The sequence below is a fragment of the Petaurus breviceps genome, unplaced genomic scaffold (assembly GCF_028583685.1).
Source record: "Petaurus breviceps papuanus isolate PSGF00001 unplaced genomic scaffold, PetGlider_PUasm1.0 89292, whole genome shotgun sequence".
Lineage (NCBI taxonomy): Eukaryota > Metazoa > Chordata > Mammalia > Diprotodontia > Petauridae > Petaurus > Petaurus breviceps.
The window spans coordinates 56,400-82,224 of NW_027187035.1; the positions used below are offsets into that span (position 1 = coordinate 56,400).

Sequence of the window (25,825 nt, forward strand, 5' to 3'; positions counted from 1 at the left end):
TCTTTCTTTCTTTCTTTCTTTCTTTCTTTCTTTCTTTCTTTCTTTCTTTCTTTCTTTTTTTCTTTCTTTCTTTCTTTCTTTCTTTCTTTCTTTCTTTCTTTCTTTCTTTCTTTCTTTCTTTTTCTTTCTTCCTTCCTTCCTTCCTACCAAACTAACCCTAAATCACTTCTGCAAACTCCAATAACACATTGATTTCTTGAAAAGCGTGTTCAGTGTTCTTGTTCCAAATTATCACATCATACTTGTCCCAACTCTGCCACCCACTACCTTTCTGCAGCATCACAGACTCACAAAATCTGACAGTTGGAAGGGACGTCAGTAGCCATCTAGTCAAACATAAACAGGAAAGTAACCCTTATTATAGTGGTCGTCCAAACCCTGCTAGAAGACCTCCAATACAGGAAGGTCTTCCTCCCACAAGGCATCCTCTCTCATAAAGCATCCCATTCCACATTTGTGCAGCTCTAATTGTTAGAAAGTTTTCTTGATATTTAACCTAAATTGGATTATTTGTAACTTCCACTCACACTAGTTCTGCCTCTAATCTCTGGAGCCAGACCAAACAAGACTGGTCCCTCTTTTATAAGAACATTCTTCATATACTTGAAGACAGCTGTTATATCCTCCCAGGATATTACATTCTCCACATTAAACAGTCCTTCACCAATCTGGATGTCCTCCTCTGGACATTCTTCAGCTTGTCTATGTGCTTTTGAAACCAGAAATGAGCACAGTCCTCCAGATACAATCTGATGAGTGCGCAGTACTGTGGAATTATTACCTCTCTATTCCTGGAAATTGTGTTTTTCTTTATTTTTAATTTAAGCAATTGGGATTAAGTAACTTGCTCAACGTTACATGGCCAGATGTTTCTGGGTGGGTGCTAGGTGTCTGAGCTTGGATTTGATCCCAGATCATCCCAACTCTGGGGCTGGTGTTCTTATTCACTGTGCTACCTGGCTTCTCTGAAATTGTGTTTTTCTTAATGCCCAAGATTTCATTATATTTTGGCTGCCACATCACACTACTGTCTAATAATGAATTTGCCTTCCACTAAGACCTCCAGATTTTTTTCTCCCCCAGAATAACTGATGTGTAACCATGCCTCCCCCATGTTGTTCTTGGAAGAGTTTATCTTTGGAACTCATAGGAAAGACTAAAGTCTTATTTATAAACTCCCATTGGACTTCACCTTACATACAATCAAGCTCTCTAGCCAGTCAAGATTCTTTTATATCCTGACTCCATCATCTGTAGTGTCAGCTTTATCTCTTTGGTCCTCGGTTTTATCTGTAACATTAAGGAGAGATGGATGAAATGGACCGCTAAAGTTCCTTCATATCTAAGGCTATGCTCCTATGGTCCTATGACTACATTGTAGAGTTTTGGTTCCAAGGAGCATGGTGTAGCAGATAGAGAGCTGGTGATGGAGTCAGGAAGACCTAGGTTCAAATCTTACCTCTGAACATATTGACTGTGGCAGCACCCCGGGCAAGCACTTACCCTCTCAGTGCTCTAGACCAGAACCATCAAACTTGTGACTGAAAGGCTGGGAAGACTCTTAGTGGATCAGAAAACATAATTAGAAAATGTGTAACAAAATAAATAAAAGTATAATACAATGTAGATAATGTTAATTTGTGGTTTTCTACATCAATATGCAGCTGTCAGGGATCAATTTCTATATAAGTTAAATACCACTAGACAGCTTTCTAACACTATAAAGGTGCCAGCTTGCATTAGTAGAGGGGGTTTCCTTACCTGGGAATTCCCTATAGCAATGAAATCACAAGTCCAGTCCTTATTCCTGTCTTATTTGGAAAAATGCCATCCAGTCCATTTCTGTACAAGTGTGCACTCGTCTCTATGCCTTGAACTGACAGTTCCATCCCCTATTTGAATTCCTTTATCCCACAGTTGGCTCATTTCCTGAATGTTTCTAGAGTCCAAAGAGCTTTTTGTGGTTTCTTCTTGTCTTCATGACAGTCACTGAGCTTAGGTGTGGTCCTTTCTTTCCATTTGTCACCTATTCAAGAGATAGTACTGAGCTTCTATGTCTTAAGGGGCATTTGAAGGCAGATTTCCTGGGTGGAGCCTAAGGAACTGGTGGCTGTGAGGGAAGGAAGACAATATGGCTGAGGGGATAGAATGCTGGCTTTGGAGTCCAGGAGACTTGGCTTTGAATACTACCTCAGAGGCTGATCAGCTATATGACCTTGGATAAGTCACTTAACTCTCTAAACCTCACTTTCTTCATCTTTAAAATAGAGACTTGATGACTTGTAAGTTTCCTTGCAGCTCTAAATGTATGATCCTGTGAAGTTAATAAAGAAGAATTTCTGCCTTTAGAAATATTAGTACTCAAACAGTATTTAGAGGAACCATTGTTTCTTCTTCTCCCTTTACTTTTGACCTAATTATTCAGTGCTGTGGTTAAGAGGGGCAATTGGTGGACAGTTAGGTGGTGCAGTGAATAGAGCAGCAGTCCTGGAGTCAGGAGGACCAGAGTTCAAATCCAGCCTCAGACACTTAACACTGAATACCCATGTAACCTTGAGCAAGTCACTTAACCTCAATTGCTCTGCCTTCCCCCCCTACATAAAAGCAAAAAAAAAAAAAGAGGGGCAGTTGGGTGGTAAAGTAGATAGAGCACCAGGCCTGAAGTCAGGAAGACTTGAGTTCAAATCTAGCTTCTGACACTTAATAGTTTTGTGACCCTGGACAAGTCACTTAATCCTGTTTGATTCAGTTTCTTCATTTATAAAATGAGCTGGGAAAGGGAATGGCAAATCTCTCTAGTATCATTGCCAAGAATACCCCAACTGGAGTCACAAAGAGTCAGACATGACTGAAATGCCTGAACAATATGGTTAAGAGAGTTTATGTCCATAAGATATTTAAACTAGTCTGTCTGTCTGTCTATCTATCTATCTATCTATCTATCTATCTATCTATCTATCTATCTATCTATCTATCTATCTATCATCTGCCTGTCTGTCTGTCTCTGTCTGTCTGTCTGTCTATCCATATCTATACACACATATATGTATTTATACATAATACATATTTTCCCTAACTGGCTCTTTTAGACCCTATAAAAGAATTAAATGAGACAACTAAGCCTATTGTTTCCATGTAGTATTTGTTTTTTTTTTGTTGTTGTTGTTTTGGAGAGGGAAGGCAAGGCAATTAGGGATAAGTGACTTGCCCAAGATCACACAGCTAGGAAGTGTGTCAACTATCCAAGGCCAGATTTGGACTCCAGAGCTGGTGATCTATTCACGGCACCACCTAGCTGCCCCTTTCCATATAGTTTTAACATGTGGTCATCTAAATATGTTTCTCAGTGGCAGAAATCTAGCAGTCTTTCCAAGAAGAGATGGAAGTCATCTCTGAGTTGGAAGGGGAGTCATCAATAGAAGCCTTCACTGGACTGCATTTCAGCATCTGTTAGTTCTGGCTTCTCTAATGCTCTTGGGGTTTTGTTGTTTTTATTCACAATCTGGCTTTCATTAGGGGCCAGCACCAGTCCAAGCTCACAACAGCTCTGTAGCATAGCAGGAGGCTGAAATAAGGAGGCTTATACCTGGAAAGCACCCTCCATTGTGTTCTGGTGTGATGGCCTCTGGGCTTGGCTGCCTAAAAGAAAACCATTTTGAATTCATAAAAACAACTACTGTTTCAAAAAGGGACCAACTTTCTTTATGAAAGTTGGCACTAAAGTGGCCCTAGCAGATGCATTTCACTTTGACTTGGGAACTCATCTCCCCGTCATGCCCGGAGCAATCTGTTGTGTTCCCAAGTAGAGCAGAGAACAGGATGGGTGTCTTTCAAAGGATGGGCAGCTTTTCCTTTTTAGTTTTTTTTAATGTGTTATTATTTTTGTTGTTTGTTTAATTGTTTCCAACTCTTCATGACCCCACTTGAGGTTATCTTGGCAAAGACACTGGAGTGGTTCACCATTTCTTTCTCCAAGAAATTAATTTTTAAATTAATTTTAATTTAGAAATTTTAAAATAATTGACTAATTTTTACATTACTTTTATTTCTGAATATACCCTTTCCTGCCTCTCCTTCCTGGGGAGTCATCCCTTATAACAAAGAGAAAAGGAATAAGGGGAAAAAAGCAAATCAACAATAGTATCCAACACAACTGAATCTGACAATATACATAAGACTCCACATCCAGACTCCACCTCTGAAAAGAAGGAAGGAGAGGGCTGATGCCTTTTGATGCATTGCTTTGCATGGAAGGAACCCCCATCTCCTGACTCAGTACTGCATGCCTATAATATACTCCCTTTCTTCCTCTACATCTCCCACCACTTAGCTTGTTTCAAGGTCCAACTCAGCTGGCACCTCCTACAGGAAGCCTTCCCTGATGCTCCTGGCTGTTCCTTTTCCAGTCATACTGTATTTATGTATGTTTTTGTATCCCTCCACCCTCATTTTTGCCCTTTCATTCTTTGGTTTGGTATGTCATTCTCCATGACTTTGTAAACCCACTGAGAGTTTGCATACCCACTGAGAAACAGTAAATTTGAACTATTGACTAAGATTACAGTAGGGAAGAAAATGACCTCATAAACATTTTTTAAAAGAAATTATTTCTCCTATAATCAAAGTTTATTTGTTCTATGGGGATCCTATAAGCTTTTTCTGGTTCTATGCTCTGGTTTTCCTGTTTGTAAATTAATAGATAGCTCTTTCTAGCTCTCAATCAGCAAGCATTTATTAAACACCTACTGTGTGCTTTATCTGGCACTGCAAGGACAAAAATGAACCAATACTTGCCTTAAAAGGAAGTTCCATGGTGGAGATAGAGGGGTTCTCATTGAGGCTCCTATCTTCACTCCTCTATTTGTCAAGATCATTTTAATGCAGCTCTCACTCTAGTTTCATTTAATTCAATTCAACCAGCATTTACCCAGTGCCTATTAGGATGCAAAAGTACAGGGCTAGGCCCTGGGAATACAAGAACAAAAATGAAACATCTCCTGTCCTCACAAAGCTCTATTCTAGTGGGGTAGGAGTAGGAGGGAGGCATATATACATATAAGAATATATAAACTATATTAAAATATATTATGTTGTTGTTGAGTCATTTTTCAATCATGCCTGACTCTTTTTGACCCCATTTGGGGTTTTCTTGGTAAAGATACTAGAGTGGTTTGCCGTTTCTTTCTCTAGCTCAGTTTACAGATGAGGAAACTGAGGCAAACAGGGTTAAATGACTTGTCCAGGGTTACCCAGCTAGTAAGTGTCTGAGGCCAGATTTGAATTTAGGAAAGTGAGTCCTCCTAAATTCAGACCCAACATTCTATCCACTACCCTACCTAGCTGCCCATGTGTTATATATTAAATGTATTACAAAATAAATATAGCATAACTTTGGTGGAGAGTTACTGGCATCTGGGAAAGGAGTTAAACTAGATCTTGTGTTCAAGGAGGTGGCACTTGAGTTGTGCTTTGATGGCTTTGGCATTTAATAAGTCCTGGTGGACTTGACAAGTTTACATATGTTAAGAGCCCTGCAAACTTTAAAGCGCTGGGTAAATAATAGCTATTATGAACATTATGGGCAGCTAACTGGTGTCATGGATAGAAGACCAGGCCTGGAGTCAGGAAGACTTGAATTTAGATCCAGCCTCAGGCTTAGTAAGTGTGTGACTCTGGGCAAGTCACTTATCCCTGTTTGCCTCAATTCCTGGAGAAGGAAATGGCAAACCACTCCAGTGTCTTTGCCAAGAAAATCCCAAATGGGGTCATGAAGAGTTGCACATGACTGAACAATAGCAAAGAATTTCTGAAAAGTGAAAAGTAAGAAAGCCTATCCCAGGCATAAGGGATAACCCATGTATAGCCCTTGGGCAGTCGTGATGTCTTGTGGGTGTAATAGCAAGATTAGTGTCAGTCAGACCTTCCAATGACAGGGGATAGGAATTCTGTACTAGCCCACTGAGTTCTAATGCCTTTTTCCCCGATTCCCTGCAGGCTTCCCTCAGGACCCTCCTGGGTGACACGGTTGTTTCCTCTATAAAATAGGGACAATAATCTTAATCTAGTCAACAACTTGCAAAGTATGGTGATAAATAGAAGACCACCCTGTGCTTCTTTCAGGGGGAGTATTTCTCAGCCTTCAAACAAGCCTCCAGAAGGGAGGATGACATTGCTAAAGTGACCTGTGGAATGAGGGTCCTATTTAAACCAGAAAGCCACGAAGTCCAGGAGCTGGATATCAGTTTTGGAGGCATGGCCAACAGGACTATCCCAGCCCTGAAGACCACCAGAAAGCAGCAGGGGAGGTGAGAGAGTACAGATTGAATGGGCTCATTCTGTCAGGCTGGGGGAGGGGTGGGCAGGGTGCCATGTGAGGGTGAAGTCAGGGGCAAGGGATGATTTCTCCCAGGGTCTCAGGTTTCCACTTCCTCTCTGGCCAGAGCCTGGAATGAAGAGCTGCTTCAGGAGGTCTGTGCCAGCCTGGCTGAGGAGCTGAGCTTGGAGCCAGATGCGCCTGGTGGGATGGTAGATTTCCGACGTACACTCACCCTCAGCTTCTTCTTTAAGTTCTACTTGACTGTCCTTCAGAAGCTGAACAAAGAGACTACATATGTGAGTGGGGGGCGACTTGTTTGGGTGGGGCTTGCACAGGGAGTCTTCCTGACGTGTCTTGGTTGATGTGCCCAAGGAATAGTCATCTGGGGCAGTGGCATCAAACACATAGAATCAGGGCCTCTAAACTGTACGTAAGGATCCCTGCTGGCTTAGAAACCCATGTATTGTCATTATCTATGTTCTATTGTGTTTTTATTTATTTGCTAAATATTTACCAATTACATTTTAATTTGGTTCTGCACCTGGGAGTGTCGTGGAGGTTTTGTGTTTGATACCTCTGGTCTGGAAGACAGATCATACATCTTCAGTCCTCTGTCCTGTATGCTCTCATGGGGCAAATACATCTCCCCTTTGAAAATTCAAGGGCCTGTGAGAAAAAGAACATTAGCACAGCATTATGAAACTCTATGAAGGGCTGTGTCAGGTAATAGATAGAGAGCTGGCCTCAGAGTCAGGGAGATTTGGTTCAAATGTCATCTCTAATATATGTGTGACCCTGGGCAAGTCACAGCCTCTCAGTGCCTCAGCCAACTGTCTAAGATCCTCAGATGCAGAATAATTGGTAATCTGCTTTGGCAGAAGGAATTCATCACTGGACTAGGGGTGGGGGTAAGGAGTGGGGGGGGGGCGACTGTACAGACCTGTGAGTTTTAGATTACACACCACAATCTAAAGCTATACAAACATGTGGTGCAGTGAGTGTTGTATTTGGAGTCAGGAAGACCTGAGTTTAGATATGAGATGTCAGACACTTCCTAGATATGTGACCCTGGCAAGTCACTTAATCCTGCTTGCCTCAGTTTCCTCATCTGTAAAATGAGTGGAGAAGGAAATGGCAAAGCACTCCAGTATCTTTGCCAAGAAAACCCCAGATGGAGTCACGAAGAGTCAGATGACTGAACAACAGCAGCAACACAGAGACATATATAGACAGACCTAGTTAATTTTATACTATCTTGTTCTTCCAAATGGACCATTGGAGGCAGCATGACATAGTTACTAGAGTGTTGAGCTTCAAGTCAGAAAGATCTGAACCCAAATTCTGCCTAACTGTGTGACCTTGGGCAAATCACATCACCTCTCTGAGCCTTATTATTTAATCAACAATCATTTATTATGTTGGGCTAGCGCTAGGCTCTGTGTCTTGGTTTTCTCATTTGGAAAATATGGTTCATAGTAACAACTACTAAGAAACTAAGGTTTCTATGAAGGTCAAATGAAATAACATGGCAAGAACTTGGCAGACCCTTAGAGTGCTGTATAAACAAATATATTGGAGTGGAAGAGCTCTGGGCAGAGCTGGGGTAGACCATAGGAAGCACTGATCCTTCAGAGTAGGTGATATCTAGGTTTAGAATACAGGTTATCAATTTGGGGAGAGAGGGACAAGATCTGTGATTTTAGAGGGTAGAAAGCCCTTGGGGAGGCAGATGGACATCTTCTTCAAATTAGAGTCTTATGAATTGCCTGGGGCATCACTGAGAAGTTAAATGATACAGCCAATATTTGTCGTTTGTTGTTGTTTGATCATTTCAGTTGTGTCCAACTCTTCATGACCCAATTTGGGGTTTTCTTGGCAAAGATACTGGAGTGCTTTGCCATTTCCTTCTCTAGCTCATTTTACAGATGAGGAAACTAAAGCAGAGTTGAGTGATTTGCCTGGGGTCACACTGTTTGGCAGTGTCTGAGGACAGATTTAAACTAAGGAAGATGGGTTCCTGACTCCAGGCCTGGCATTCTATCCACTGTGCCACCTAGCTGGCCTAATATGTGCCACAGGCAAGACTTGAATCTAGGACTTCCTGGTACCTGGGCCAGGTCTCTTTCCACTGTTTGCTTAGGCTTCAGATATAATTAATACATCAATCAAAAATATTCCTATGTGGATTCCCCCAAGGTCTCTATTTCTGTACATCGTCCTATGAAAAAGATGTTGTTAAATTGTCTGTTTTCCATTGGTCATCATTGTTCAAGAATGGAACGGCTGTTCCTGTATAACATGTAAGGGAATATAAAATGAGATGACCTCTTCCCTAGTTGAAAAAATCTTCACATGGGTACAAGTTAAGACCAATGATGGATATCCACCTGTTGGACACTCCCAACTAAAATCCCATCCTACAGGAAGACTTTCTTAACCCCTCTTATTTGTTCTGTTCTATACCTTGTTTGTACATATTTGTATATTTCTTGTCTCTCCCATTCAATTGTAAGCTCCTTGAGGGCAAGGACTGTCTTTTGCCTCTTTTTGTATGCACAGTGCTTACTTAGCATGTTATCTGACTGACTGGAATATTGTGAATATGTACAGTCAGGCTCATTTCTGTATTCTCTCTTTCACAGAAATGTGATAAGCTGGATCCAACCTATTTTAGTGCCACTACACTCTTTCAAAAAGAGCCGCCCTCCAACGTCCAGCTCTTCCAAGTAAGTGGAAAGGCACCTAGCCTTACCTGGAGAACCTCTCCTAACTTAATCTTTCTGAACTGGTTTCAGTAGGCTTCCTATTTCTAGCCCAAATGCATTTAGGACAGTGATCCTTAGACACCTTTGAATAAAAAATCAGTGAATAATTCCAGAATTTTTCTCCAGGTAAAGAAATCCAGAATCATATTGAGATCAATATTGCATTTATTTTTATTTTTATTCCTCCTAATCTTGTACTTGGAGCTTCAATTTCTACTTTTTATCTATTCCTTAAATAATGATCAAATCCTCCCCACTCTCTTGTCTCTTCTGCCCCCCTCCAGGGCTGGTGGACAGAAGTGGGATTAATCACGCTCACCTTTACTTTCCCTTCTCATCAAAAACTGCTTCTTCTGCCTCCTTCTGTATTGCACTCAATCTTGAAGCCCCACTGTCTTCTGCAGCCTTACTAGCAGGCAGTATTATAAAGTGGAAAACCCGGGTTCAAAGCCTTCCTCTGATATCTACTACCTGTGTGAATGTGGGTGAGTTATTTAAGCTCCTTAGGCCTCAGTTTTCTCATGTACAATGAGGGGGTTGGATTAATGGCCTCTGAGGTTCCCTTTCCTTCTGTGATTCTGTGCCTTCTAGTCTTTTTTGCCTCCTTGTATCTCCCAGTTTTATTTCTCCAGCCTCCTTTGCCTCCTCAGCTCAAACTTTTCCCTTCTTTCCCTGAGACACCCCCTTCAGAGGCTTCGTCTGACTGGTCATTCCTATTGTTCTAGGAAGTTCCCAAGGGACAAACTGAAGATGACATGGTGGGCCGCCCCATCCCCCATCTTTCTGCTGCCATGCAGGCCTCAGGGGAGGCCATGTACTGTGATGACATTCCCCTCTTTTCCAACGAACTCTGTCTGCGACTAGTCACCAGCACCAAGGCTCATGCCAAAATCAAGTGAGTTGTAGCTATGGATATGATGGAATAAAGTGACCTTTGGACCTAGAAATTAGGAATTAGGTGGTATCTCCCTAGGATTGACCATTGAAGGCCTTATCATATTCAGATTTCTCCAGGAATCTTACATCTAAAGATGTATTTTTTTTAAATGATAAGATTCCTGCAGAATTCTAAATGATCAACTGAGGTCTCAGCTCACTTTTGTGTGTTCACTTCAGAGCACCCTATTGTCCCTCACAATCTAAAGGGCATCAGATGTTTGTTAACTGATTGATTGATCTCCATTTTTAACCATTTATTTCTCTAACTAAACATAGGGAAAACTTAAAAAAAAACTTGGCAAACACTTTCAGGAAAGTGATATGAAGTTATATGACACATTATTTGTGTTGGAGCCTAGAAACCTTGACTAATTGACTGAAATTACTTAAACAACATAGGAGACTATTGGGGTGCTTTGTCAGTGTCATCTCAGGCATTCTTCCCTTTAGCCAAATAACGTCTGGGTGGAGGTGAGGATGTTGAAAGAACAGAAGCACCTCGTCTGTGTTCTCATTTTTCCATGGAGGAGATGGTCAGAAGGACTAGAGAATTACTGCAGCTTGGTGATATTGGTCTCTCCTCCCATAATACCATGGACAATTTAAGATCCAAACACTGTAACTTTCCCTCTGGTATAGTGATATTAGATAGTAGTACAAGTACTGTGTAAAATGGGTGAGCAAATTTTCTCCCTAGCTTTTGCATAAGGGTTGTGTCAGAAAATTCAGTACCCAGCACAGTCTTCTGCATATTATGGAGAACAATAATAATAATTCAGTTTTATGTGGCACCTTTTAATGCATTTTGCAAAGATTAGCAATTACGGTAATGCTGCAAGAAAGGCAGTTTAAGTATTGTTCTCTCAGTTTTATGGATGATCTGAGTGAGCCTCAGAGAGATGATAAAACAGGCCACACAGCTAGTAAGTGACAGAGCCTTCAAATTCCGAGTCTGGGGACTTTTTCCTACCCTATGCTATGTCTCTATGATTTTCTATTCCTTTGGTATTAGGGTAGGGGTGAGTGATTACAGTCCAAAGTGTAGAGTGGAGGAATCCAGGCCAAAACAAGGCTTGAAATGGAAGAAAGCAGTGATTAAATTCATTGGATAATTGTTTCCCTTTTTCGTTTTGCCCATGGAGACCCAACCTAAGTGATAGCATTTGCTGCAGCTTCCTTGCCTTCCCACTCATGATGCTCATTCTTTTAGATCCATAGATGCTTCAGAAGCTCAGAAAGTCCCCGGGTTCGTTTGTTTCCTCTCAGCTGATGATATTCCTGGGAGTAATGAAACCGGACTATTTAATGACGAAACTGTCTTTGCTAAGCACAAGGTATGACTTGTTCCCTGTGAAGTAAGTAGAGACTTTCATATCGTTAGTCTTGGTCACGTCTTCTCAAAATGTCCAGTTTCTATATTTTACATACCTGCAGGGGCAGCCAACATCCATTTGTCTGATATGCCACCAGAAAGAAGGAATTAGTTATGTGAAGGGCTACCTTAATGACACTTCTGCTCTCATCCTTCTGCTGGTTTAGTTCATGAATGACTGATGTCCTCATTAGGTGAAAATCCTACATCAAAATGATGTCCACTGAATTTGGCAAACTGTGCAATTATAAGCACTTTAGTCCTTAGAGATAGTAGCGGTAGTTTAACAATTGCCACCTTTGTTGTTCTGAGTTTCTCTATTTAAAACAGGAACTATCATCTAGGTGATAATAATTATGATGAAAATGCTAATAAGAGCTAATTTTTATATAGTGCTGTAAGATTTGCAAAGAGCTTTATAAATATTATCTCATTTTATTCTTATAACAACCTCAGGAGGTAGTTGCTATTATTATCCCCATTTTACGGATGAAGAAAATGAGGCCAAGAGAAGTTAGATGACTTGCCAGTATCACATAGTAAGTGTCTGAAGCTGGATTTGAATTTAAGTCTTCCTGACTCCAGGTCCAATGCTTTATCCACTATGCCACCTAGATGCCTCTGGATTAAATAAATACACTAACTACTTAGATACGAATAGACTTATAAATCAACATTAACACAATTTATGGAAGTATTTTATATATTCTAGTCACTTCAACTATACAGAGCTTCAACTTTGCAGATAGTAAAAAAAGCTGTCTGAAGAGCCAAAAATAGAAATTGCTCAGTCCATTTTCTAAGAAATATATATGTATCTACATATATACATGTATATACATAATCTATGTATGCACATGCATACTCTATCAATTTAACATTCAAGAAACATTAATTATTTACTGTATACAAAACATGGTATTAGTGGAAAATAGACTTTGGGAGGAAGAGAAGGAGCAAACTTTTTTTTTTTAAGCTGGGCTACTACTATATGCCAGATACTGTGTTAAGTGCTTTGCAATGTTATTTCATTTGATCTTCACAACAACCCTAGGATGTAGGTGCTATTATTATCCTCATTTTACAGATGAGGAAACAGGCAGACAACAATTAAATGACTTGCTTAGTGTCAAACAGTAAGTGCCTGAGATCAGATCTGAACTCAGGTCTTCCTGACTCTAGGCCCATCACTCTATTAACTAAGCCACCTAACTGCCTCTGGCCTCAGGGATACAAAGAAAACCCTAAAAATACTCGCTGGCATTTATTTAGTGCTTTAGAAGTTAACAAATTTCAATTATCTGGAAATTTCAGTTCTGTAGAATACCTTTTTTCCCCAGTGATATTCACTAAATGATATATTACTGCACTATAATGGAACCTCATATTAATATTAGTGCAGAGTATAATACTAATAATGATATTAGAAAGACAACCTCATTGTAAATATGTCTTTGACCCGAGGAGACAATATTTAGAAAGGCCAAGGTCATCTGCTGCATCCCAGGCCATCACCAGTTGTCTTGACTTTTGTCTTGCCAAAGGTCTTTGGTGACTGGATGAGAGAATGAGGTTGACAATTTTGTGCATTTCTGCCTCCCTCAAATCCAATTAATGTGCAAGTTGAGACATCATTCTCAAAATGTCTTTGATCCTCTTCGAGAACAAAGGATGAACCACAACAATTTGTAAAGGACTGAGAGCCTAAAGTAGGCACTGTATATGCTCATTCCCTTTTCTTCTCCTTTCCTCTGACACAAAGGGTCAAGAGACTCGTTATTTCACTGGGATAGGGATCTCCCAGGTGAGAAGACTCCTAAGAATTCATGTCAGGACTTTTTCTGCTACTTACAGTCTCAGAGAGCCGTCTAGAGCACTGAGATCTTAGATAATTTGCCTAGGGTCACATGACTTCAGGACTTGGACTCAGTTCTTCCTAGCTCCAGGGGGGATTCTCTATTCTCTATGCTGCTCAGCTTCTCCAGCTTTGATAGGAACAGGTGACTTAGGGAAGGCAGCTGGAGCATAGAAAGTTCAAGGAATGACTGAATGGGCTTGTTGATTTACTGAGACCATCTTGGTTCAACAGCAGTGTTCCTTGCTCCTAGGTCACTTGTGTGGGACACATCATTGGGGCTGTGGTCACAGATACCCCAGAACATGCACAGAGGGCTGCTCAAGCTGTGAAAATTACCTATGAGGAACTTCCAGCCATTATCACAATTGAGGTGACCAATGCTAGACCCTGGTCCTCGCATCTTTACTCTGAGACTTTCCCTTTCCCTGCCTAAACTTTCATTCATCACCTCTGCTCTGACTGCATTTTTGTATGTATTTGTTGTCCTTGATATACAGCGTTTAAACACAGTCCCTCTATCATGCTGTGTAGCTTGCTTTGAAGAAATACGATCCTTGAGGCCCTTTCTGATTTTTCTGTTCATATATCTCCCTGCCTCCACCCATCTCCTGAGTATATCCAAATAAACCTGGGAAAGAAAAAACACAGTCGACTCCAAGAATGTGCCCTCCTTAAGTCAAAAACAGCCCTCTTCTCTCTTCTCCTACCATTAACTCCCTGAAGATCTGGGTACCATGCATTATTTTTTGTCATTCAGGATGCAATAAAAAACAATTCCTTCTATGGTTCAGAGCTCAAGATTGAGAAAGGAGACCTCAAAAAAGGGTTTGCTGAAGCTGATAACGTTGTTTCAGGTACAGTTGTCTAATTTTTCCCTTCACGGTGCTTGGGGAGGGTCAGGTGGCAACTTTCATTTGGGAAAAAAACAAGTGACAGTCTTGCATACGGATGCTAGATTTTTATTTCTAAATATCATAGAAATTTGTGTCTGTAATGGAGCATATCAACTATTCTAGTCCCCTCATTGTAAAACTTTGTATAAAGATGAAGAAACCAAAGGGGAGATTAGGGAGGGAAGGGAATAAGCATGTATTAAGTGCCTCTTGTGTGCTAGGCACTTTGCTAAGCCCTTTATAGCATGTCTTTTGATCCTCAGAACAACTATGTGAGGTGGCTACTATTATTATCCCCATTTTACAGTTGAGGAAACTGAGGCAGACAGAGGTTAAGTGACTTGCTCAGGGTCACATTGATATTAAGTACTTGAGGCTGGATTTGGACTCAAGTTTAACTGCCTTCAGGTCCAGCACTCTATCTACCCTACCACCTAGTTGCCTCTAGATTTATTAAATATTAGATTTTTGTTTAAGCCAAACAGGATGATCTGCAATGTCCAGAATCTTGGGGTATTCTGATTCTATGGTAACATTAAATTGCTTTAGTCTTGACCCATAACCACAAAGGATGCTTGAGTCTTAATAATAATAGCTAGAATTTGCAAAGTACTTCACAAGTATTAGCTATTTTATTTTCACAACAACTCTGGGAGGTAGGTGCTATTATTATCCTCATTTTACAGGTGAGGAAACAGACAGACAGAAGTTAACTGACTTGTTTCTGAGCCTGGATTTGAACTCAGGTCTTCCAAACTCCATAAGCTAGTGCTCTATCCACTATGCCACATAGCTGTCTCTGGAAGAATCCAAGCTAGATTAACCCCAAGTAATTATCAATAAAGTTAACATTATCTCAAGCTTTACTAAAAAGCATATGGTATCTCTCAAATAAGGCAATGATAATCCTGCTGATCAACCACATTCAGAGTACTTTGTTCATTTCTGGGTGTCAGCTTTTAGTTAAGGCATTAATATATTTGAGAGTTTATAGATAAAATAACCAGGATAGTGAAGATTCTCATGTTCATATCATATGAGGATGGATTGAAGGTACTGGGGAGTGCTTAAGTGGAGAAAGCAATACTCTGGGAAGACGTGCTGTGTTCAAATATTAGAAGGGTCATCATATGGAAGAGGGATTAGATTCTTTTCTTTCTTTTTGAAAGTTTCAGTTGGAGTTTATTATATTCCTTAGAACATTATCACGTGACATATAATAGATATATGAGTTTTCATGTATATAGCCTTCTTTTGTATATGAAAATATATTATGTATATATTGAAATACTTGTTTTATTTGGTTCTGGTTAAAATCAGAATAAAAATAAATAACATTCAAAAAAGATTCATTTTTCTTGGTCTTAGAGGACAGAGTTAGGAGTGAAAGTTGCAGAGTAGAGTTTAGGCTTGATTTCAGGAAAACTTCCTAATAATTATTATTATTGTTCAGTCATTTCTGACTCTCTGTGACCCCCTTTTTTGGCAATGCTGTGCTCCTGGGGTGGTTTGCCATTTCCTTCTCCAGTTCATTTTACACATAAGGAAACTGATGAAAACAGGGTGAAATGACTTGCCCAGGGTCACATAGTTAGTAAGTGTCTAAGGCCAGATTTGAACTCATGAAGATGCATCTTCCTTGGCTCCAGACTTGGTATGCTGCCCCCTCCCTCTTTTCTACATGGTCTCAAACTCACCACATCTATCCTTAATTTGGATGTTTCTATTCCTTCTACTACACTGAAAAATCTGATATTATCAGGAGTGAGCTCTCTCATTTTCCCTCTTGCCCATCTGAAATGATCTGCCTCCAATCCCAATCCTTACTCCTTTCTCTCCTATATCAGAATAGATTTCCCTCTTCCTTTATACCTATTCTCTTTGTTCCAATTTATCCCACCTTATCTTTGATTTTGTTTCTTCAGACAAACCTCTTTCTAATATTTTCAGTTTCTCTTTAACAGAATCCCTCTCTCCTACCTTTAAACATGTACTGCATCAGTTGCTTGGCATTCAAGACCCTCCAGCCTGACCCCAATCTACCATTACAGTTTTATCTCTTACTGCCTTTCTTTATGAAACATTCACATCAAATTGGTCTGTTCATTATATTCCAAATATAACTTGTATGCTCCCACTTTGTGTCTCCATTTACCCTATTGCCTCTATCTGAAATACCCTTTCTCCAAATATTCAATCATCTATCCTCTCTTAACACACCCTAGGATTGCATTATCTTTCTTTCCTTTCCTATTTCACCATTGATTCATATTTAGTTTGTAATCCACTAAGACCCCCAGATAATTTTTAAAAGACCAACTGTTATCTAGCCATGTTTCACCCATTATGTACTTGTGAAATACATTTTTTACAGGAGGATAATAGCTTTATTATTTTTTTGGAGGGGGGGAAGGCAGGAAATTGGGGTTAAGTGACTTGCCCAAGATCACATGGCTAGTAAGTATTAAGTGTCTGAGGCCGGACTTGAACTCAGGTCCTCCTGACTCCAGGGCTGGTGCTCTGTTCACTGTGCCACCTAGCCGCCCCGAAGTACAATTTTTTGAAGCCAAGCTTCCAAGCCAAGGCAACCAGACGGCATAAAGGACTATTGAATTTGTTGTCAGGAAGACCTGAATTCAAAGCCAGCCTTAGGCACTTACTACCTGTATCACCCTGGGCAAGTAATTTAGCCTGTTTGCCTCAGTTTCCTCAACAATAAAATGGAGATATCTGATAATAGCACCTACCTCCCAGGCTTGTTAAAACAATCAAATGGAATACTATTTGTAAAATGCTTAACATTTAACAAGGCACATAATAACCAGGTTATTAATAAATGCTTGTTCCCTATTCCACTTATTTCTGTTATTTTTTTATATGTGATCCAGCCTGTTCTACCCTATTTAGAGCTCTTTGAATCCTGATTTTTTCATCATTACCTTAGTTGCTTCTAATGACTGTGTCATTGGCAAATTTAATAAGCTGACTCTCTATGCCCTTAGCCTAGTTATTACTATAAAGCACTAAACAACACAGGGTTGCACACAGATCTCTGGGGATCTTCTTCTGAGTTTAAATAAGACCGCTGATGCCTCCTCTTTGGGTCTGGCTACTCAACCTGTTCTGTCGCCATCAAGGTTTGCCATGATCAAGCTTGCATCTATCCATCCTTCATGAGAATAGCAGGAGAAAATGACAAATGCTTTGTTAAAATCTAGGCAAATTCTATCCATAGCATTTCCCCTATTCTATTATAGTGCTGGGCTTTGGAAAGAAAAATGCTGATTTAAATCCTGCCTCAAAGACTTTCTAGTTAAGTATGAACGATTTCTCTTTGAACTTCAGGACCCTCATCTATAAATTTAGTAATTAATTGAAAATTAAAGATCTAACATCTGTCTCACAGGGTACTATGGAAATTGCTCAACAAACCTCATGGAGGTTTTAATATGAGCTATTATTATTGACAGTTTATTAAGCCTTCCTAAAAGTAAATATGATTACTCTGGCCTCACCTGTTACTGAGGTATAGATTAGGGAACAGTGAGACCTGGCTTCAATCCCACCTTATGTACTTATTAATTGTGTGATTCTGGGCAAGACATTGAAGATCGCTCAGTCAGACTTTCTATATCTGTAAAATGGGGATATTAGCGGCATCTATTCCACAAGAGTTCTGTGAGGCTCAAATAAGGTGATATCTGTAAAGTTCTCTGGCAGCCTTAAAGCACTATTGAATTGTGAACTACTGTTAACACTGAAGGCATGCGGGCACTGTGTCATCATTGCCTGTTTTCTTATGCATTCACTAACCATGTGTTTAGTGATGGGTGCTAGAATTTCCTTACCTCTTTTACGTGACTTAAAGCCTCATACATGCTCTGGTTTGATTTGCTACTCATTATCCTACCTTGGGCACATATTACAGTGAGATACTGCTCTTCTAATGAACAGGTGTTTAACTTAAATCTCTCTGAATGCAATTGGAGCCCATTTCTTCCAAGTAACAGTCAGCAAATTTTTATAGCATTTTAAACTCCTTTGAAGAGCAGTTCACACAATCTTGTTGGATCCTCCCTACAGACAGGTAGCCTAAGTAGGAGATTATTATCCTCATTCCACAGATTCGCTTAGGGTCACACATTGGGTTTGGAGTGGATCTGGGGATTGAATAGAAGACTCTTTATACTTGGACTTTTTTCCTAGCATCATGGTACAGTGTGAAGAACACAGTTCTAGGCCCCAAGATTCTGGATTCAAATTCTATTTATGATAGTCACTCCCTCAGTAATCTTATTCAAATCACTGTACATCCCTTCCTACACTAGATTTATGTTCCTATTGTTTTCTGTATCTCCTACACTAATATACACTGCTAAGTATGCATTTGCTTTCTCTTTTTTCAAGTTCTATAACCTCCTGATTAAAAAAAAAGCCACTTTCTCCATATGTGATAGAATTGCTGAATGTTACAGCTATAGAGAATTTCCCTTCTTTTGATAGGGATAAGGAAAAAATTGAAAAGATCTAAGAAGGGGAAATTTGAGGGCCAAGGTTGAATAGCTACCCTCAGAACAAGGAGTAGAATTCAAGTCATTTGGCTTTGATAATTTTTGTTGATTTCCTTTTGTCTTTTTCCAGAATTGTACAATAATCTTTAGCAAAGACTTCATCATTAATGACTGTAGCAGCAGTATACATATTCCTCTTAATTTTTTAAAATTGTCATTTAAATGAGTCCATCTTCCACCCAACTATCAAACTGATTTTCTTAAAGAATGAGACTAGCCACATTACCTACCTCTTCAAACATTTCCAGTGCCTTGAGCAGTGTGCTGGTAAATATTTAACAAGCATGTCTTTGGTGGAAAAAATATATGCACCAACATACTTCTCAATTTAATCTGCACTATTAATATTTTCTCCATCATTTTCTGAAGTCTTTAGAAGAAACAAAATAATCAAGTCCTGATTTGTAGCATTTGCTGATTTCTGAGGTTTAATGCTTACAGTGAAAATTTAACATTTGCCTCCTCATTTAGACTGTGAACTCCTTAAAAGGAGGGACTGCTTTTTATCTTCTCTTTATATCTCTTAACATAGTACCTAGCACATAGTAGACATTTAATAATACTGGTTGACTTGCCTTGCCTTGACATTATCACTGCTTCATTTTCACTTCATGGTCTGCTATGAACCTGAGATCTTTTTTTCTGATTTCCTGGTTTATACATAGTCATCCTCCAAAAGCAATCTGTGTACTACCCTCTTTTTCTCCTTATATAGGGTTTTACTCTCCCCTGTACTACTAACATCTAATTTTCTGTGGCCTTTCCAGGAGAGCTGTATATTGGTGGGCAGGAACACTTCTACTTAGAGACTCACTGCACCATTGCTGTCCCAAAGGGTGAAGCAGGAGAGATGGAGCTCTTTGTGTCCACCCAGAACACAATGAAGACTCAGGTAACCAACTAATTGATTGATGGACTAGAAAAGGGAATTTGAGAGAAATGTGCAAAGTGTTGAGATTCCTGTTTGCAGAGAAACTATAGAGAGACAGCACTGAGCTAAAAATAAGAGGTCCATAGATTTCAAGCTGAAAAGGACCATGGAGGCATTAAGTCCCCTCCCCTTCATTTTACAGAAGAGGAAAATAAAGCAGAGACAAATAGGGAAATGTCTTGCCCTGGGTCACATAGCTTGGAAGTGTCTGCTATGGGATTTGAATCTAGGTCTTCCTGATTGCAAGTCCACAGATCCTATTCACTATACCTGGGTTCTTGTCCTGGGTCTGCCTCTTACTCCCTGTGTGACTGTGAGGCAAGGGATTTAGAGAAGGGAATAATAATATTAAAGTATTAGACAGGGGCGGCCAGATAGCACAGTGAGTAAGAACACTAGCCCCAGAGTTGGGATGACCTGGGATCGAATCCAGGCTCAGATACTTAGCACCACACCCAGAAATAACTGGCCGTGTAACCTTGAGCAAGTTACTTAACCCCAATTGCTTTAAAAAAAAATAAAGTATTGGACAGACCAAATGGCTTCTAAGGTCTCTTTAGACTCTTGATATTTTGTGATCTGCTTCTTTTTGGTTAATAGTAACTGTGGTAGGGCTAGATGTAGTGCTAAATGACTAGGGGTGTGCTGGTAAATGTTTAACAACTGTCCCTCCAGGGGAAAAAAAGTATTTACAACCCACTTTTATGTTTAATCGGCATTGTTACAATTTTCTTCATCACTTTGTTAAGTCTTGGCAATCAATAAAACAATAAATCAAACCATGATTTGTAGCTTTGAAGAATTTCTAAGGTTTAATGTTCACACTGAATATATAACAGCTGTTAGGTACAGAGATGGGGAAACTGCAGCCTCAAGGCCACATATGGCCTTCTAAGTCCTTGGGTGTAGCCTTTTGATGAGTCCAAGTTTTACAGAACAAATCTTTTTATTAAGGTGATTATTTATTAAGGGTGGATCATTTGAGGTAGAGAGTTCTGAGATGCAGTAGGGTTAAAGCTGATTGATTAGGTGCCAACTCAGAGTTCAGTACCAATATAAGAGTGGAGGGTGGGGAACCAGGCTGCCTAGGGAGGAGTGAACCAGTGTAGGTTATAAACAGAATAGCTCAAAGTTTTACATGCAAATTAGCAATGAGGTTGGGCCCATAAGTGACTGCTGCACTTTCAGCCTGGGAAAGATCAGGATATCTAGTGAGGGAACAAGAAAGAGAGATAGAGACAGAGAGTGGGAGGGAGGAAAGAAAGAAGGAAGGAAGAAAGCTTTTATGCTAGATATGAAATGAGGAGAGTGAAAGTTTACGGATAGTGGGAACCACCATGGCAATGGAAGCCATGATATAGTAGACAAAGCAATTTTATTAAAGTCATAGAAAAGATAAATGAGGTATGAGATTTTGTGCTTCTGATAGTAAGGGGAGGCCCTCCCTCCCTCATAATATTCCTGAGGAATAGGCAGACTCTCACTGTGTTAGGTCACAGCAATACTTAGGCGAAATTGCATTCTTTTTCTGGGAATGAGTTCAACAATTGGGTCTTATACAACACATGTCACCCAATGACTTAGTCTTGGCTATTATACAATGATGATGTTCAGTTGTTTTTCAGTAGTGTTCAACTCTTCAGGATATCATTTAGGGTTTTCTTGACAAAGATACTGGAGTGGTTTGCCATTTCCTTCTTCAGCTCATTTTACAGATGAGGAAACTGAGGCAAACAAGGTATAGTGACTTGCCCAGGGTCACCTAGCTAGGAAGTATGTGAGGCTGGATTTGAACTCAGGAAGAGAGGCTTTCTGACTCCAGGCTCAACATTCTATCCACTGTACCGCACAGTTGCCCAGTGTGTTTTATAATACATAAGGAGAAATAAAGGGATTCTAGAGTCTGAGTTCAGTCAGAGGTCACTACTTTTCTGAAACCATGATACACCTTTTGTTTGACTTGTTTTTACATAAATAAACTCTTCTGCAGTATTCCTCTTTGCTCCAGTGGCATTTAGTGTGTGTCTTATTAATCTGGGGTGAGTACTTCCCTGTGCCTTGCTGGGATCTGGGGACAGACAGCCCAATAGGCACAAAACAGCCTGAGCTCCATCTCTTGCACTGGAGCTGGGTCCTACTACAAGGTGTGATCTAGCAGCTGTAGATATTTCTGGCCTTTCTCCTTGCAAATGAACAGGCTTTTGTCACCAGAACTGGCTACATGTGGGGTCTAAATCTATTAGAACTGACACAAGCCTGAACCCAGTGCCAGATGGGATGTTAATTCTGAATCAGCACACTCTGATTTTTATTCTAGAGTTTTGTTGCCAAAGTCTTGGGGGTCCCAGCAAATCGCATTGCAGTTCGAGTGAAGAGAATGGGGGGAGGTTTTGGAGGGAAGGAGACCCGGAGCACGATATTGTCTACAGCAGTTGCTTTGGCTGCATACAAGTAAGTTCTAAAGCAAAGGGATTGAATGTGGGGGCATAGGGGAGAAGGAGGCCTCCTCCTACTGCTTGGGAAGCTGGGATCCTAGAAGAGGCTGCTATGTCTGTAATACCTTTACATGAGAATGGTTTCTCTCCCAGGACTGGCCGCCCTGTACGTTGCATGCTGGATCGAGATGAAGACATGTTGATAACTGGTGGGAGACACCCATTTATGGCCAAATATAAGGTATCCAATTTAAAGGAACAAAGTCAGGTTCAGCCACGCTGTCTAGTGATCTAATTGGAAGACAGGAGTTCAGGGATGTGGATCACATTGTGTGAATGGGGAAGAATTTCTTTACTTAAGCTTTCCTCACATGTGTGAGGGAGCATGGTGTACCATGAATCAGAATTGTAACGAGCAATTTTGGAGTCTAAAGCAAATGTCACAAAACATATCCATGGTGAGCCACAAAAATATGCCCCCACTTTAACTTTTTAAGAAAAATTCAGTTGGTTGGAAGAGAATCTTGGAAAGTGTTGCGTGGTTGTGGACGGTAGAGATGTAGCACCCTTGATACAGTGGTGGTGATGGGAAATTAGTAAGGACATGTATAGAGAGGACAATATACCACATAGCAGTTTCCTATTCTAATTTATTATTCTTGCTCATTAATTGTTAAGTTGAGTGGCTTATATGCTACTTCTACTATAATGCTTATCTTAAAATGCAAGTGGTTTTTAGGTTCCTCAAAGCTATCCCAGGAGAACACAAGCTCTGACAAATTTTAAGTGTTGTTAGCACCCTCTAAATTTTAGTGCCCTAGGGATAAGCCTAGATCACCCTGCCTAGTTACATTTCTGGTAGATATAGCACTGGATTAGTAATCAGGTGATCTAAGTTTCAGTCTTACCTCTTTAAGTATTTATTTTAATTTAATCAGTAAACATTTAATAGGATCCTATTATGCCAGATTCTGAGGATACAAAGGCAAAAATGAATCCATCCCTTCTATCAAGGTGCTTACATGCTAGCTGTGTGACCATAGGCACATATGACCAGAAGAAACTTTAGTTTCTTGATCTGTAAAATGGGGAGGGTAATAACTACCTCAGAGAATTGTTGTGAGGACGAAATGCTTAGATGGGTATGGATGTGCTTTGAGAAGGACCGAGTGCCATGTAAACAAGAAATTTAGTTGTTATTGCGTGGTGCCTGAATACCATGGAGAAAGTTCATGTTATTACATTAGTTCCAACGTACCCTGCCTTTGCCACTCCTCTCTCATCCATGTTTGAATTCCTAGAAGAGCATTTGCCCTTAGACTGAGACCTTTTTTCTGGATGCCTCAGTTTGGCAGAATTGGGTTAGCAGAGTGTATTTTTCTCTTTTTAGTGGATTGAATTTCATACCCTCACTTCTGGTATACTGAAATCTGTTGTGAAGCACTAAGTCATACTTTGCCCTTCTTCTCTTCTCCTCCCTTCTCTCTTCTTTCCTCATCCTTCTTCTTTGTTTCACCATATTTCAGCTCCCCCAGTCCCCCTTTTCTGTCCCTTCCATGAAAGTCAGAAAACAATTTAATTCCATTCAATAAGCATTTTTAAGTGCCTGCTGTACAGAATTTACTGTTAGGTGCCAAAGATAAAGCAAAACCTAAAACAATCTTGTATCAGTGAATGGGTGGGGGTATGTACAGGGTTGTGAAGTCAAGGTCAGTCTCCTCTTGAACCCTGGTTGCCCTTTAAAAGAAAAGTTATTTTTTTCTTCTTAAAGGAAGCACCTGCTATTAGATTCTTTCTATTATATCCTTGGTACATTGTTCCCTCTGTTTTTTTTCCTGTAAGGCTAAAGAGAGGGGAGGGAAAGGGATGGATAGAGAGATGGAGTGCTGGGAAAGTACCATGGCTGAAGAGGTCTGCTTTGTGATTAGGTTGGTTTCATGAAGACGGGGAAGATTGTGGCCCTCGAAGTTGAACACTACAGCAATGCAGGAAATACTTTAGACCTCTCTGGGAGTGTAAGTAAGATCTGCCTTTGGGACACCATCTTCTCCAATCCCCTTTTCCTCTCCCTCACAATTGCAAGTTTAATGGTGAACATCGTTTAATAGAATGTCCTGAGCATAAGAAGTATGGGGGTCTGCCTCCCATGCTGCACAGCTTGGATTGTAGAACTATCCTTGGCCTGATTCAAGGGACCTAGCATATGACTTAGTTTTTGAGACATCCTAAGAACCTCAGCAAGTCAACATTGATAACATAGGGGCTAGTTAACAGTGCTTAAATGAACTGAGCTTCTCTGAGGAAAGATACCCTGAGGAATATCATCTATTTTCATTGATTTGACTTAATTGGTGGGCTTATTTGATGCTTTTCTGACTACAACCTGAACTATACTATGAATAGACCATAAATAAACATAGAAACCATAGATCTGGCAGGAGAATTGGAAGATTAGTCAAGAGCCCTTAGGTCAATGGGTAGGTGGATAATGGAGGAAGCAAAGTGGGTATGGGCATAGAGCAGATGATGTAACTCTCTGCCCAAGTTCTACTACAATGCCTCATCTTAAAATGCAAGTGGTTTTTAGGTTCCTCAAAGCTATCCCAGGAGAACACAAGCTCTGACAAATCTTAATGAGCTGGGAAGGCTTTAAATGTGAACCTTGTGATAGATGACATGTCTGTGGTCTGAAGACCAGCCTAGTTAAGTTCGGGTCACTAGGTTGTCCACAGGGTGATTTTTTTTAAGCCATACCAACTATGTCATCTACTAAGTTAGGTGGTGACCTAGGTAGAGTGCTGGATCTGCAGTCAGGAAATGAGAAATTCAAATCCTGAATCAAAAACTTACTGGTTGTGTAACCTGGGGCAAGTGGGGTTGGACTTGATGGTCTCTAAGATTGCTTTGAGCTCTGAATCTATGATCCTATAATCCCATGACTAGTAAGCTTAAGGTCCTTGAAGAAGTTAGGACTCCTCATACTTAAAACCTGGGACATTTGACCGTTTAAATTGGACAGGATAAAACTTTGGAAACAGCCAGTGAAAGTGATCAATTACTTATTCCTTTTTACACTTCCTTTTCCTCAGATCATGGAGCGGGCTTTATTCCATATGGACAACTGCTATAAGATCCCCAACATCCGGGGTACTGGCCAACTATGCAAGACTAACTTGCCTTCCAACACAGCCTTCAGGGGCTTTGGGGGGCCCCAGGGGATGCTCATCGCTGAGTACTGGATGAGTGAAGTTGCCCTGACCTGTAATCTTCCACCAGAGGAAGTAAGAACCAAGATTAGTATCACTAGCTAAAATATCGGGTTGCCCTGCTCAGGATACAATAACCTTTCTCCAGAAGCAGTGTTTGGATTGGTTTGGAGCCTTCGAGTACCTCACCACCCACAAGCTCGCTCTCTCTTTTGGGTAGGTTCGAAGACTCAACATGTACAAGGAAGGAGACCTGACTCACTTTAACCAGAGGCTGGAGGGGTTCACTTTGCCCAGGTGCTGGGATGAATGCCTGGAAAGCTCACAGTACCATGCCAGGAAGAGTGAGATCGAGAAGTTTAACAAGTAAGACCTGAAAAGGAAAGGATAGGAAACCAAGGACTTGCTATATAGAGAAGCTGGGATGGGGGAAAAGGCATTGATTGATATCTTTCTATTTCTGTCATGGTCACCTTTGAAATTTTCTGTAATAATTTGAGTTGTTAGACTACAACAGATATTTATTAAGCATATTCTAG

At 40.3% G+C, this 25,825-nt stretch overlaps 1 protein-coding gene across 1 annotated transcript in view; it reads left to right on the forward strand.

Annotated features, from left to right (window-relative positions):
• Positions 1–25,825, forward strand: part of XDH (xanthine dehydrogenase) — a 79,743-nt gene that overhangs the window by 33,385 nt on the left and 20,533 nt on the right. Inside the window, exons 14-26 of the mRNA XM_069107235.1 lie at positions 6,121–6,305; positions 6,441–6,612; positions 8,959–9,042; positions 9,807–9,976; positions 11,231–11,354; positions 13,501–13,620; positions 14,008–14,104; positions 19,482–19,606; positions 21,963–22,096; positions 22,234–22,321; positions 24,009–24,095; positions 25,170–25,361; positions 25,507–25,652. Of these exons, the coding sequence (XP_068963336.1) occupies positions 6,121–6,305; positions 6,441–6,612; positions 8,959–9,042; positions 9,807–9,976; positions 11,231–11,354; positions 13,501–13,620; positions 14,008–14,104; positions 19,482–19,606; positions 21,963–22,096; positions 22,234–22,321; positions 24,009–24,095; positions 25,170–25,361; positions 25,507–25,652 (1,724 nt within the window). The remainder of the gene's footprint in view (positions 1–6,120; positions 6,306–6,440; positions 6,613–8,958; positions 9,043–9,806; positions 9,977–11,230; positions 11,355–13,500; positions 13,621–14,007; positions 14,105–19,481; positions 19,607–21,962; positions 22,097–22,233; positions 22,322–24,008; positions 24,096–25,169; positions 25,362–25,506; positions 25,653–25,825) is intronic.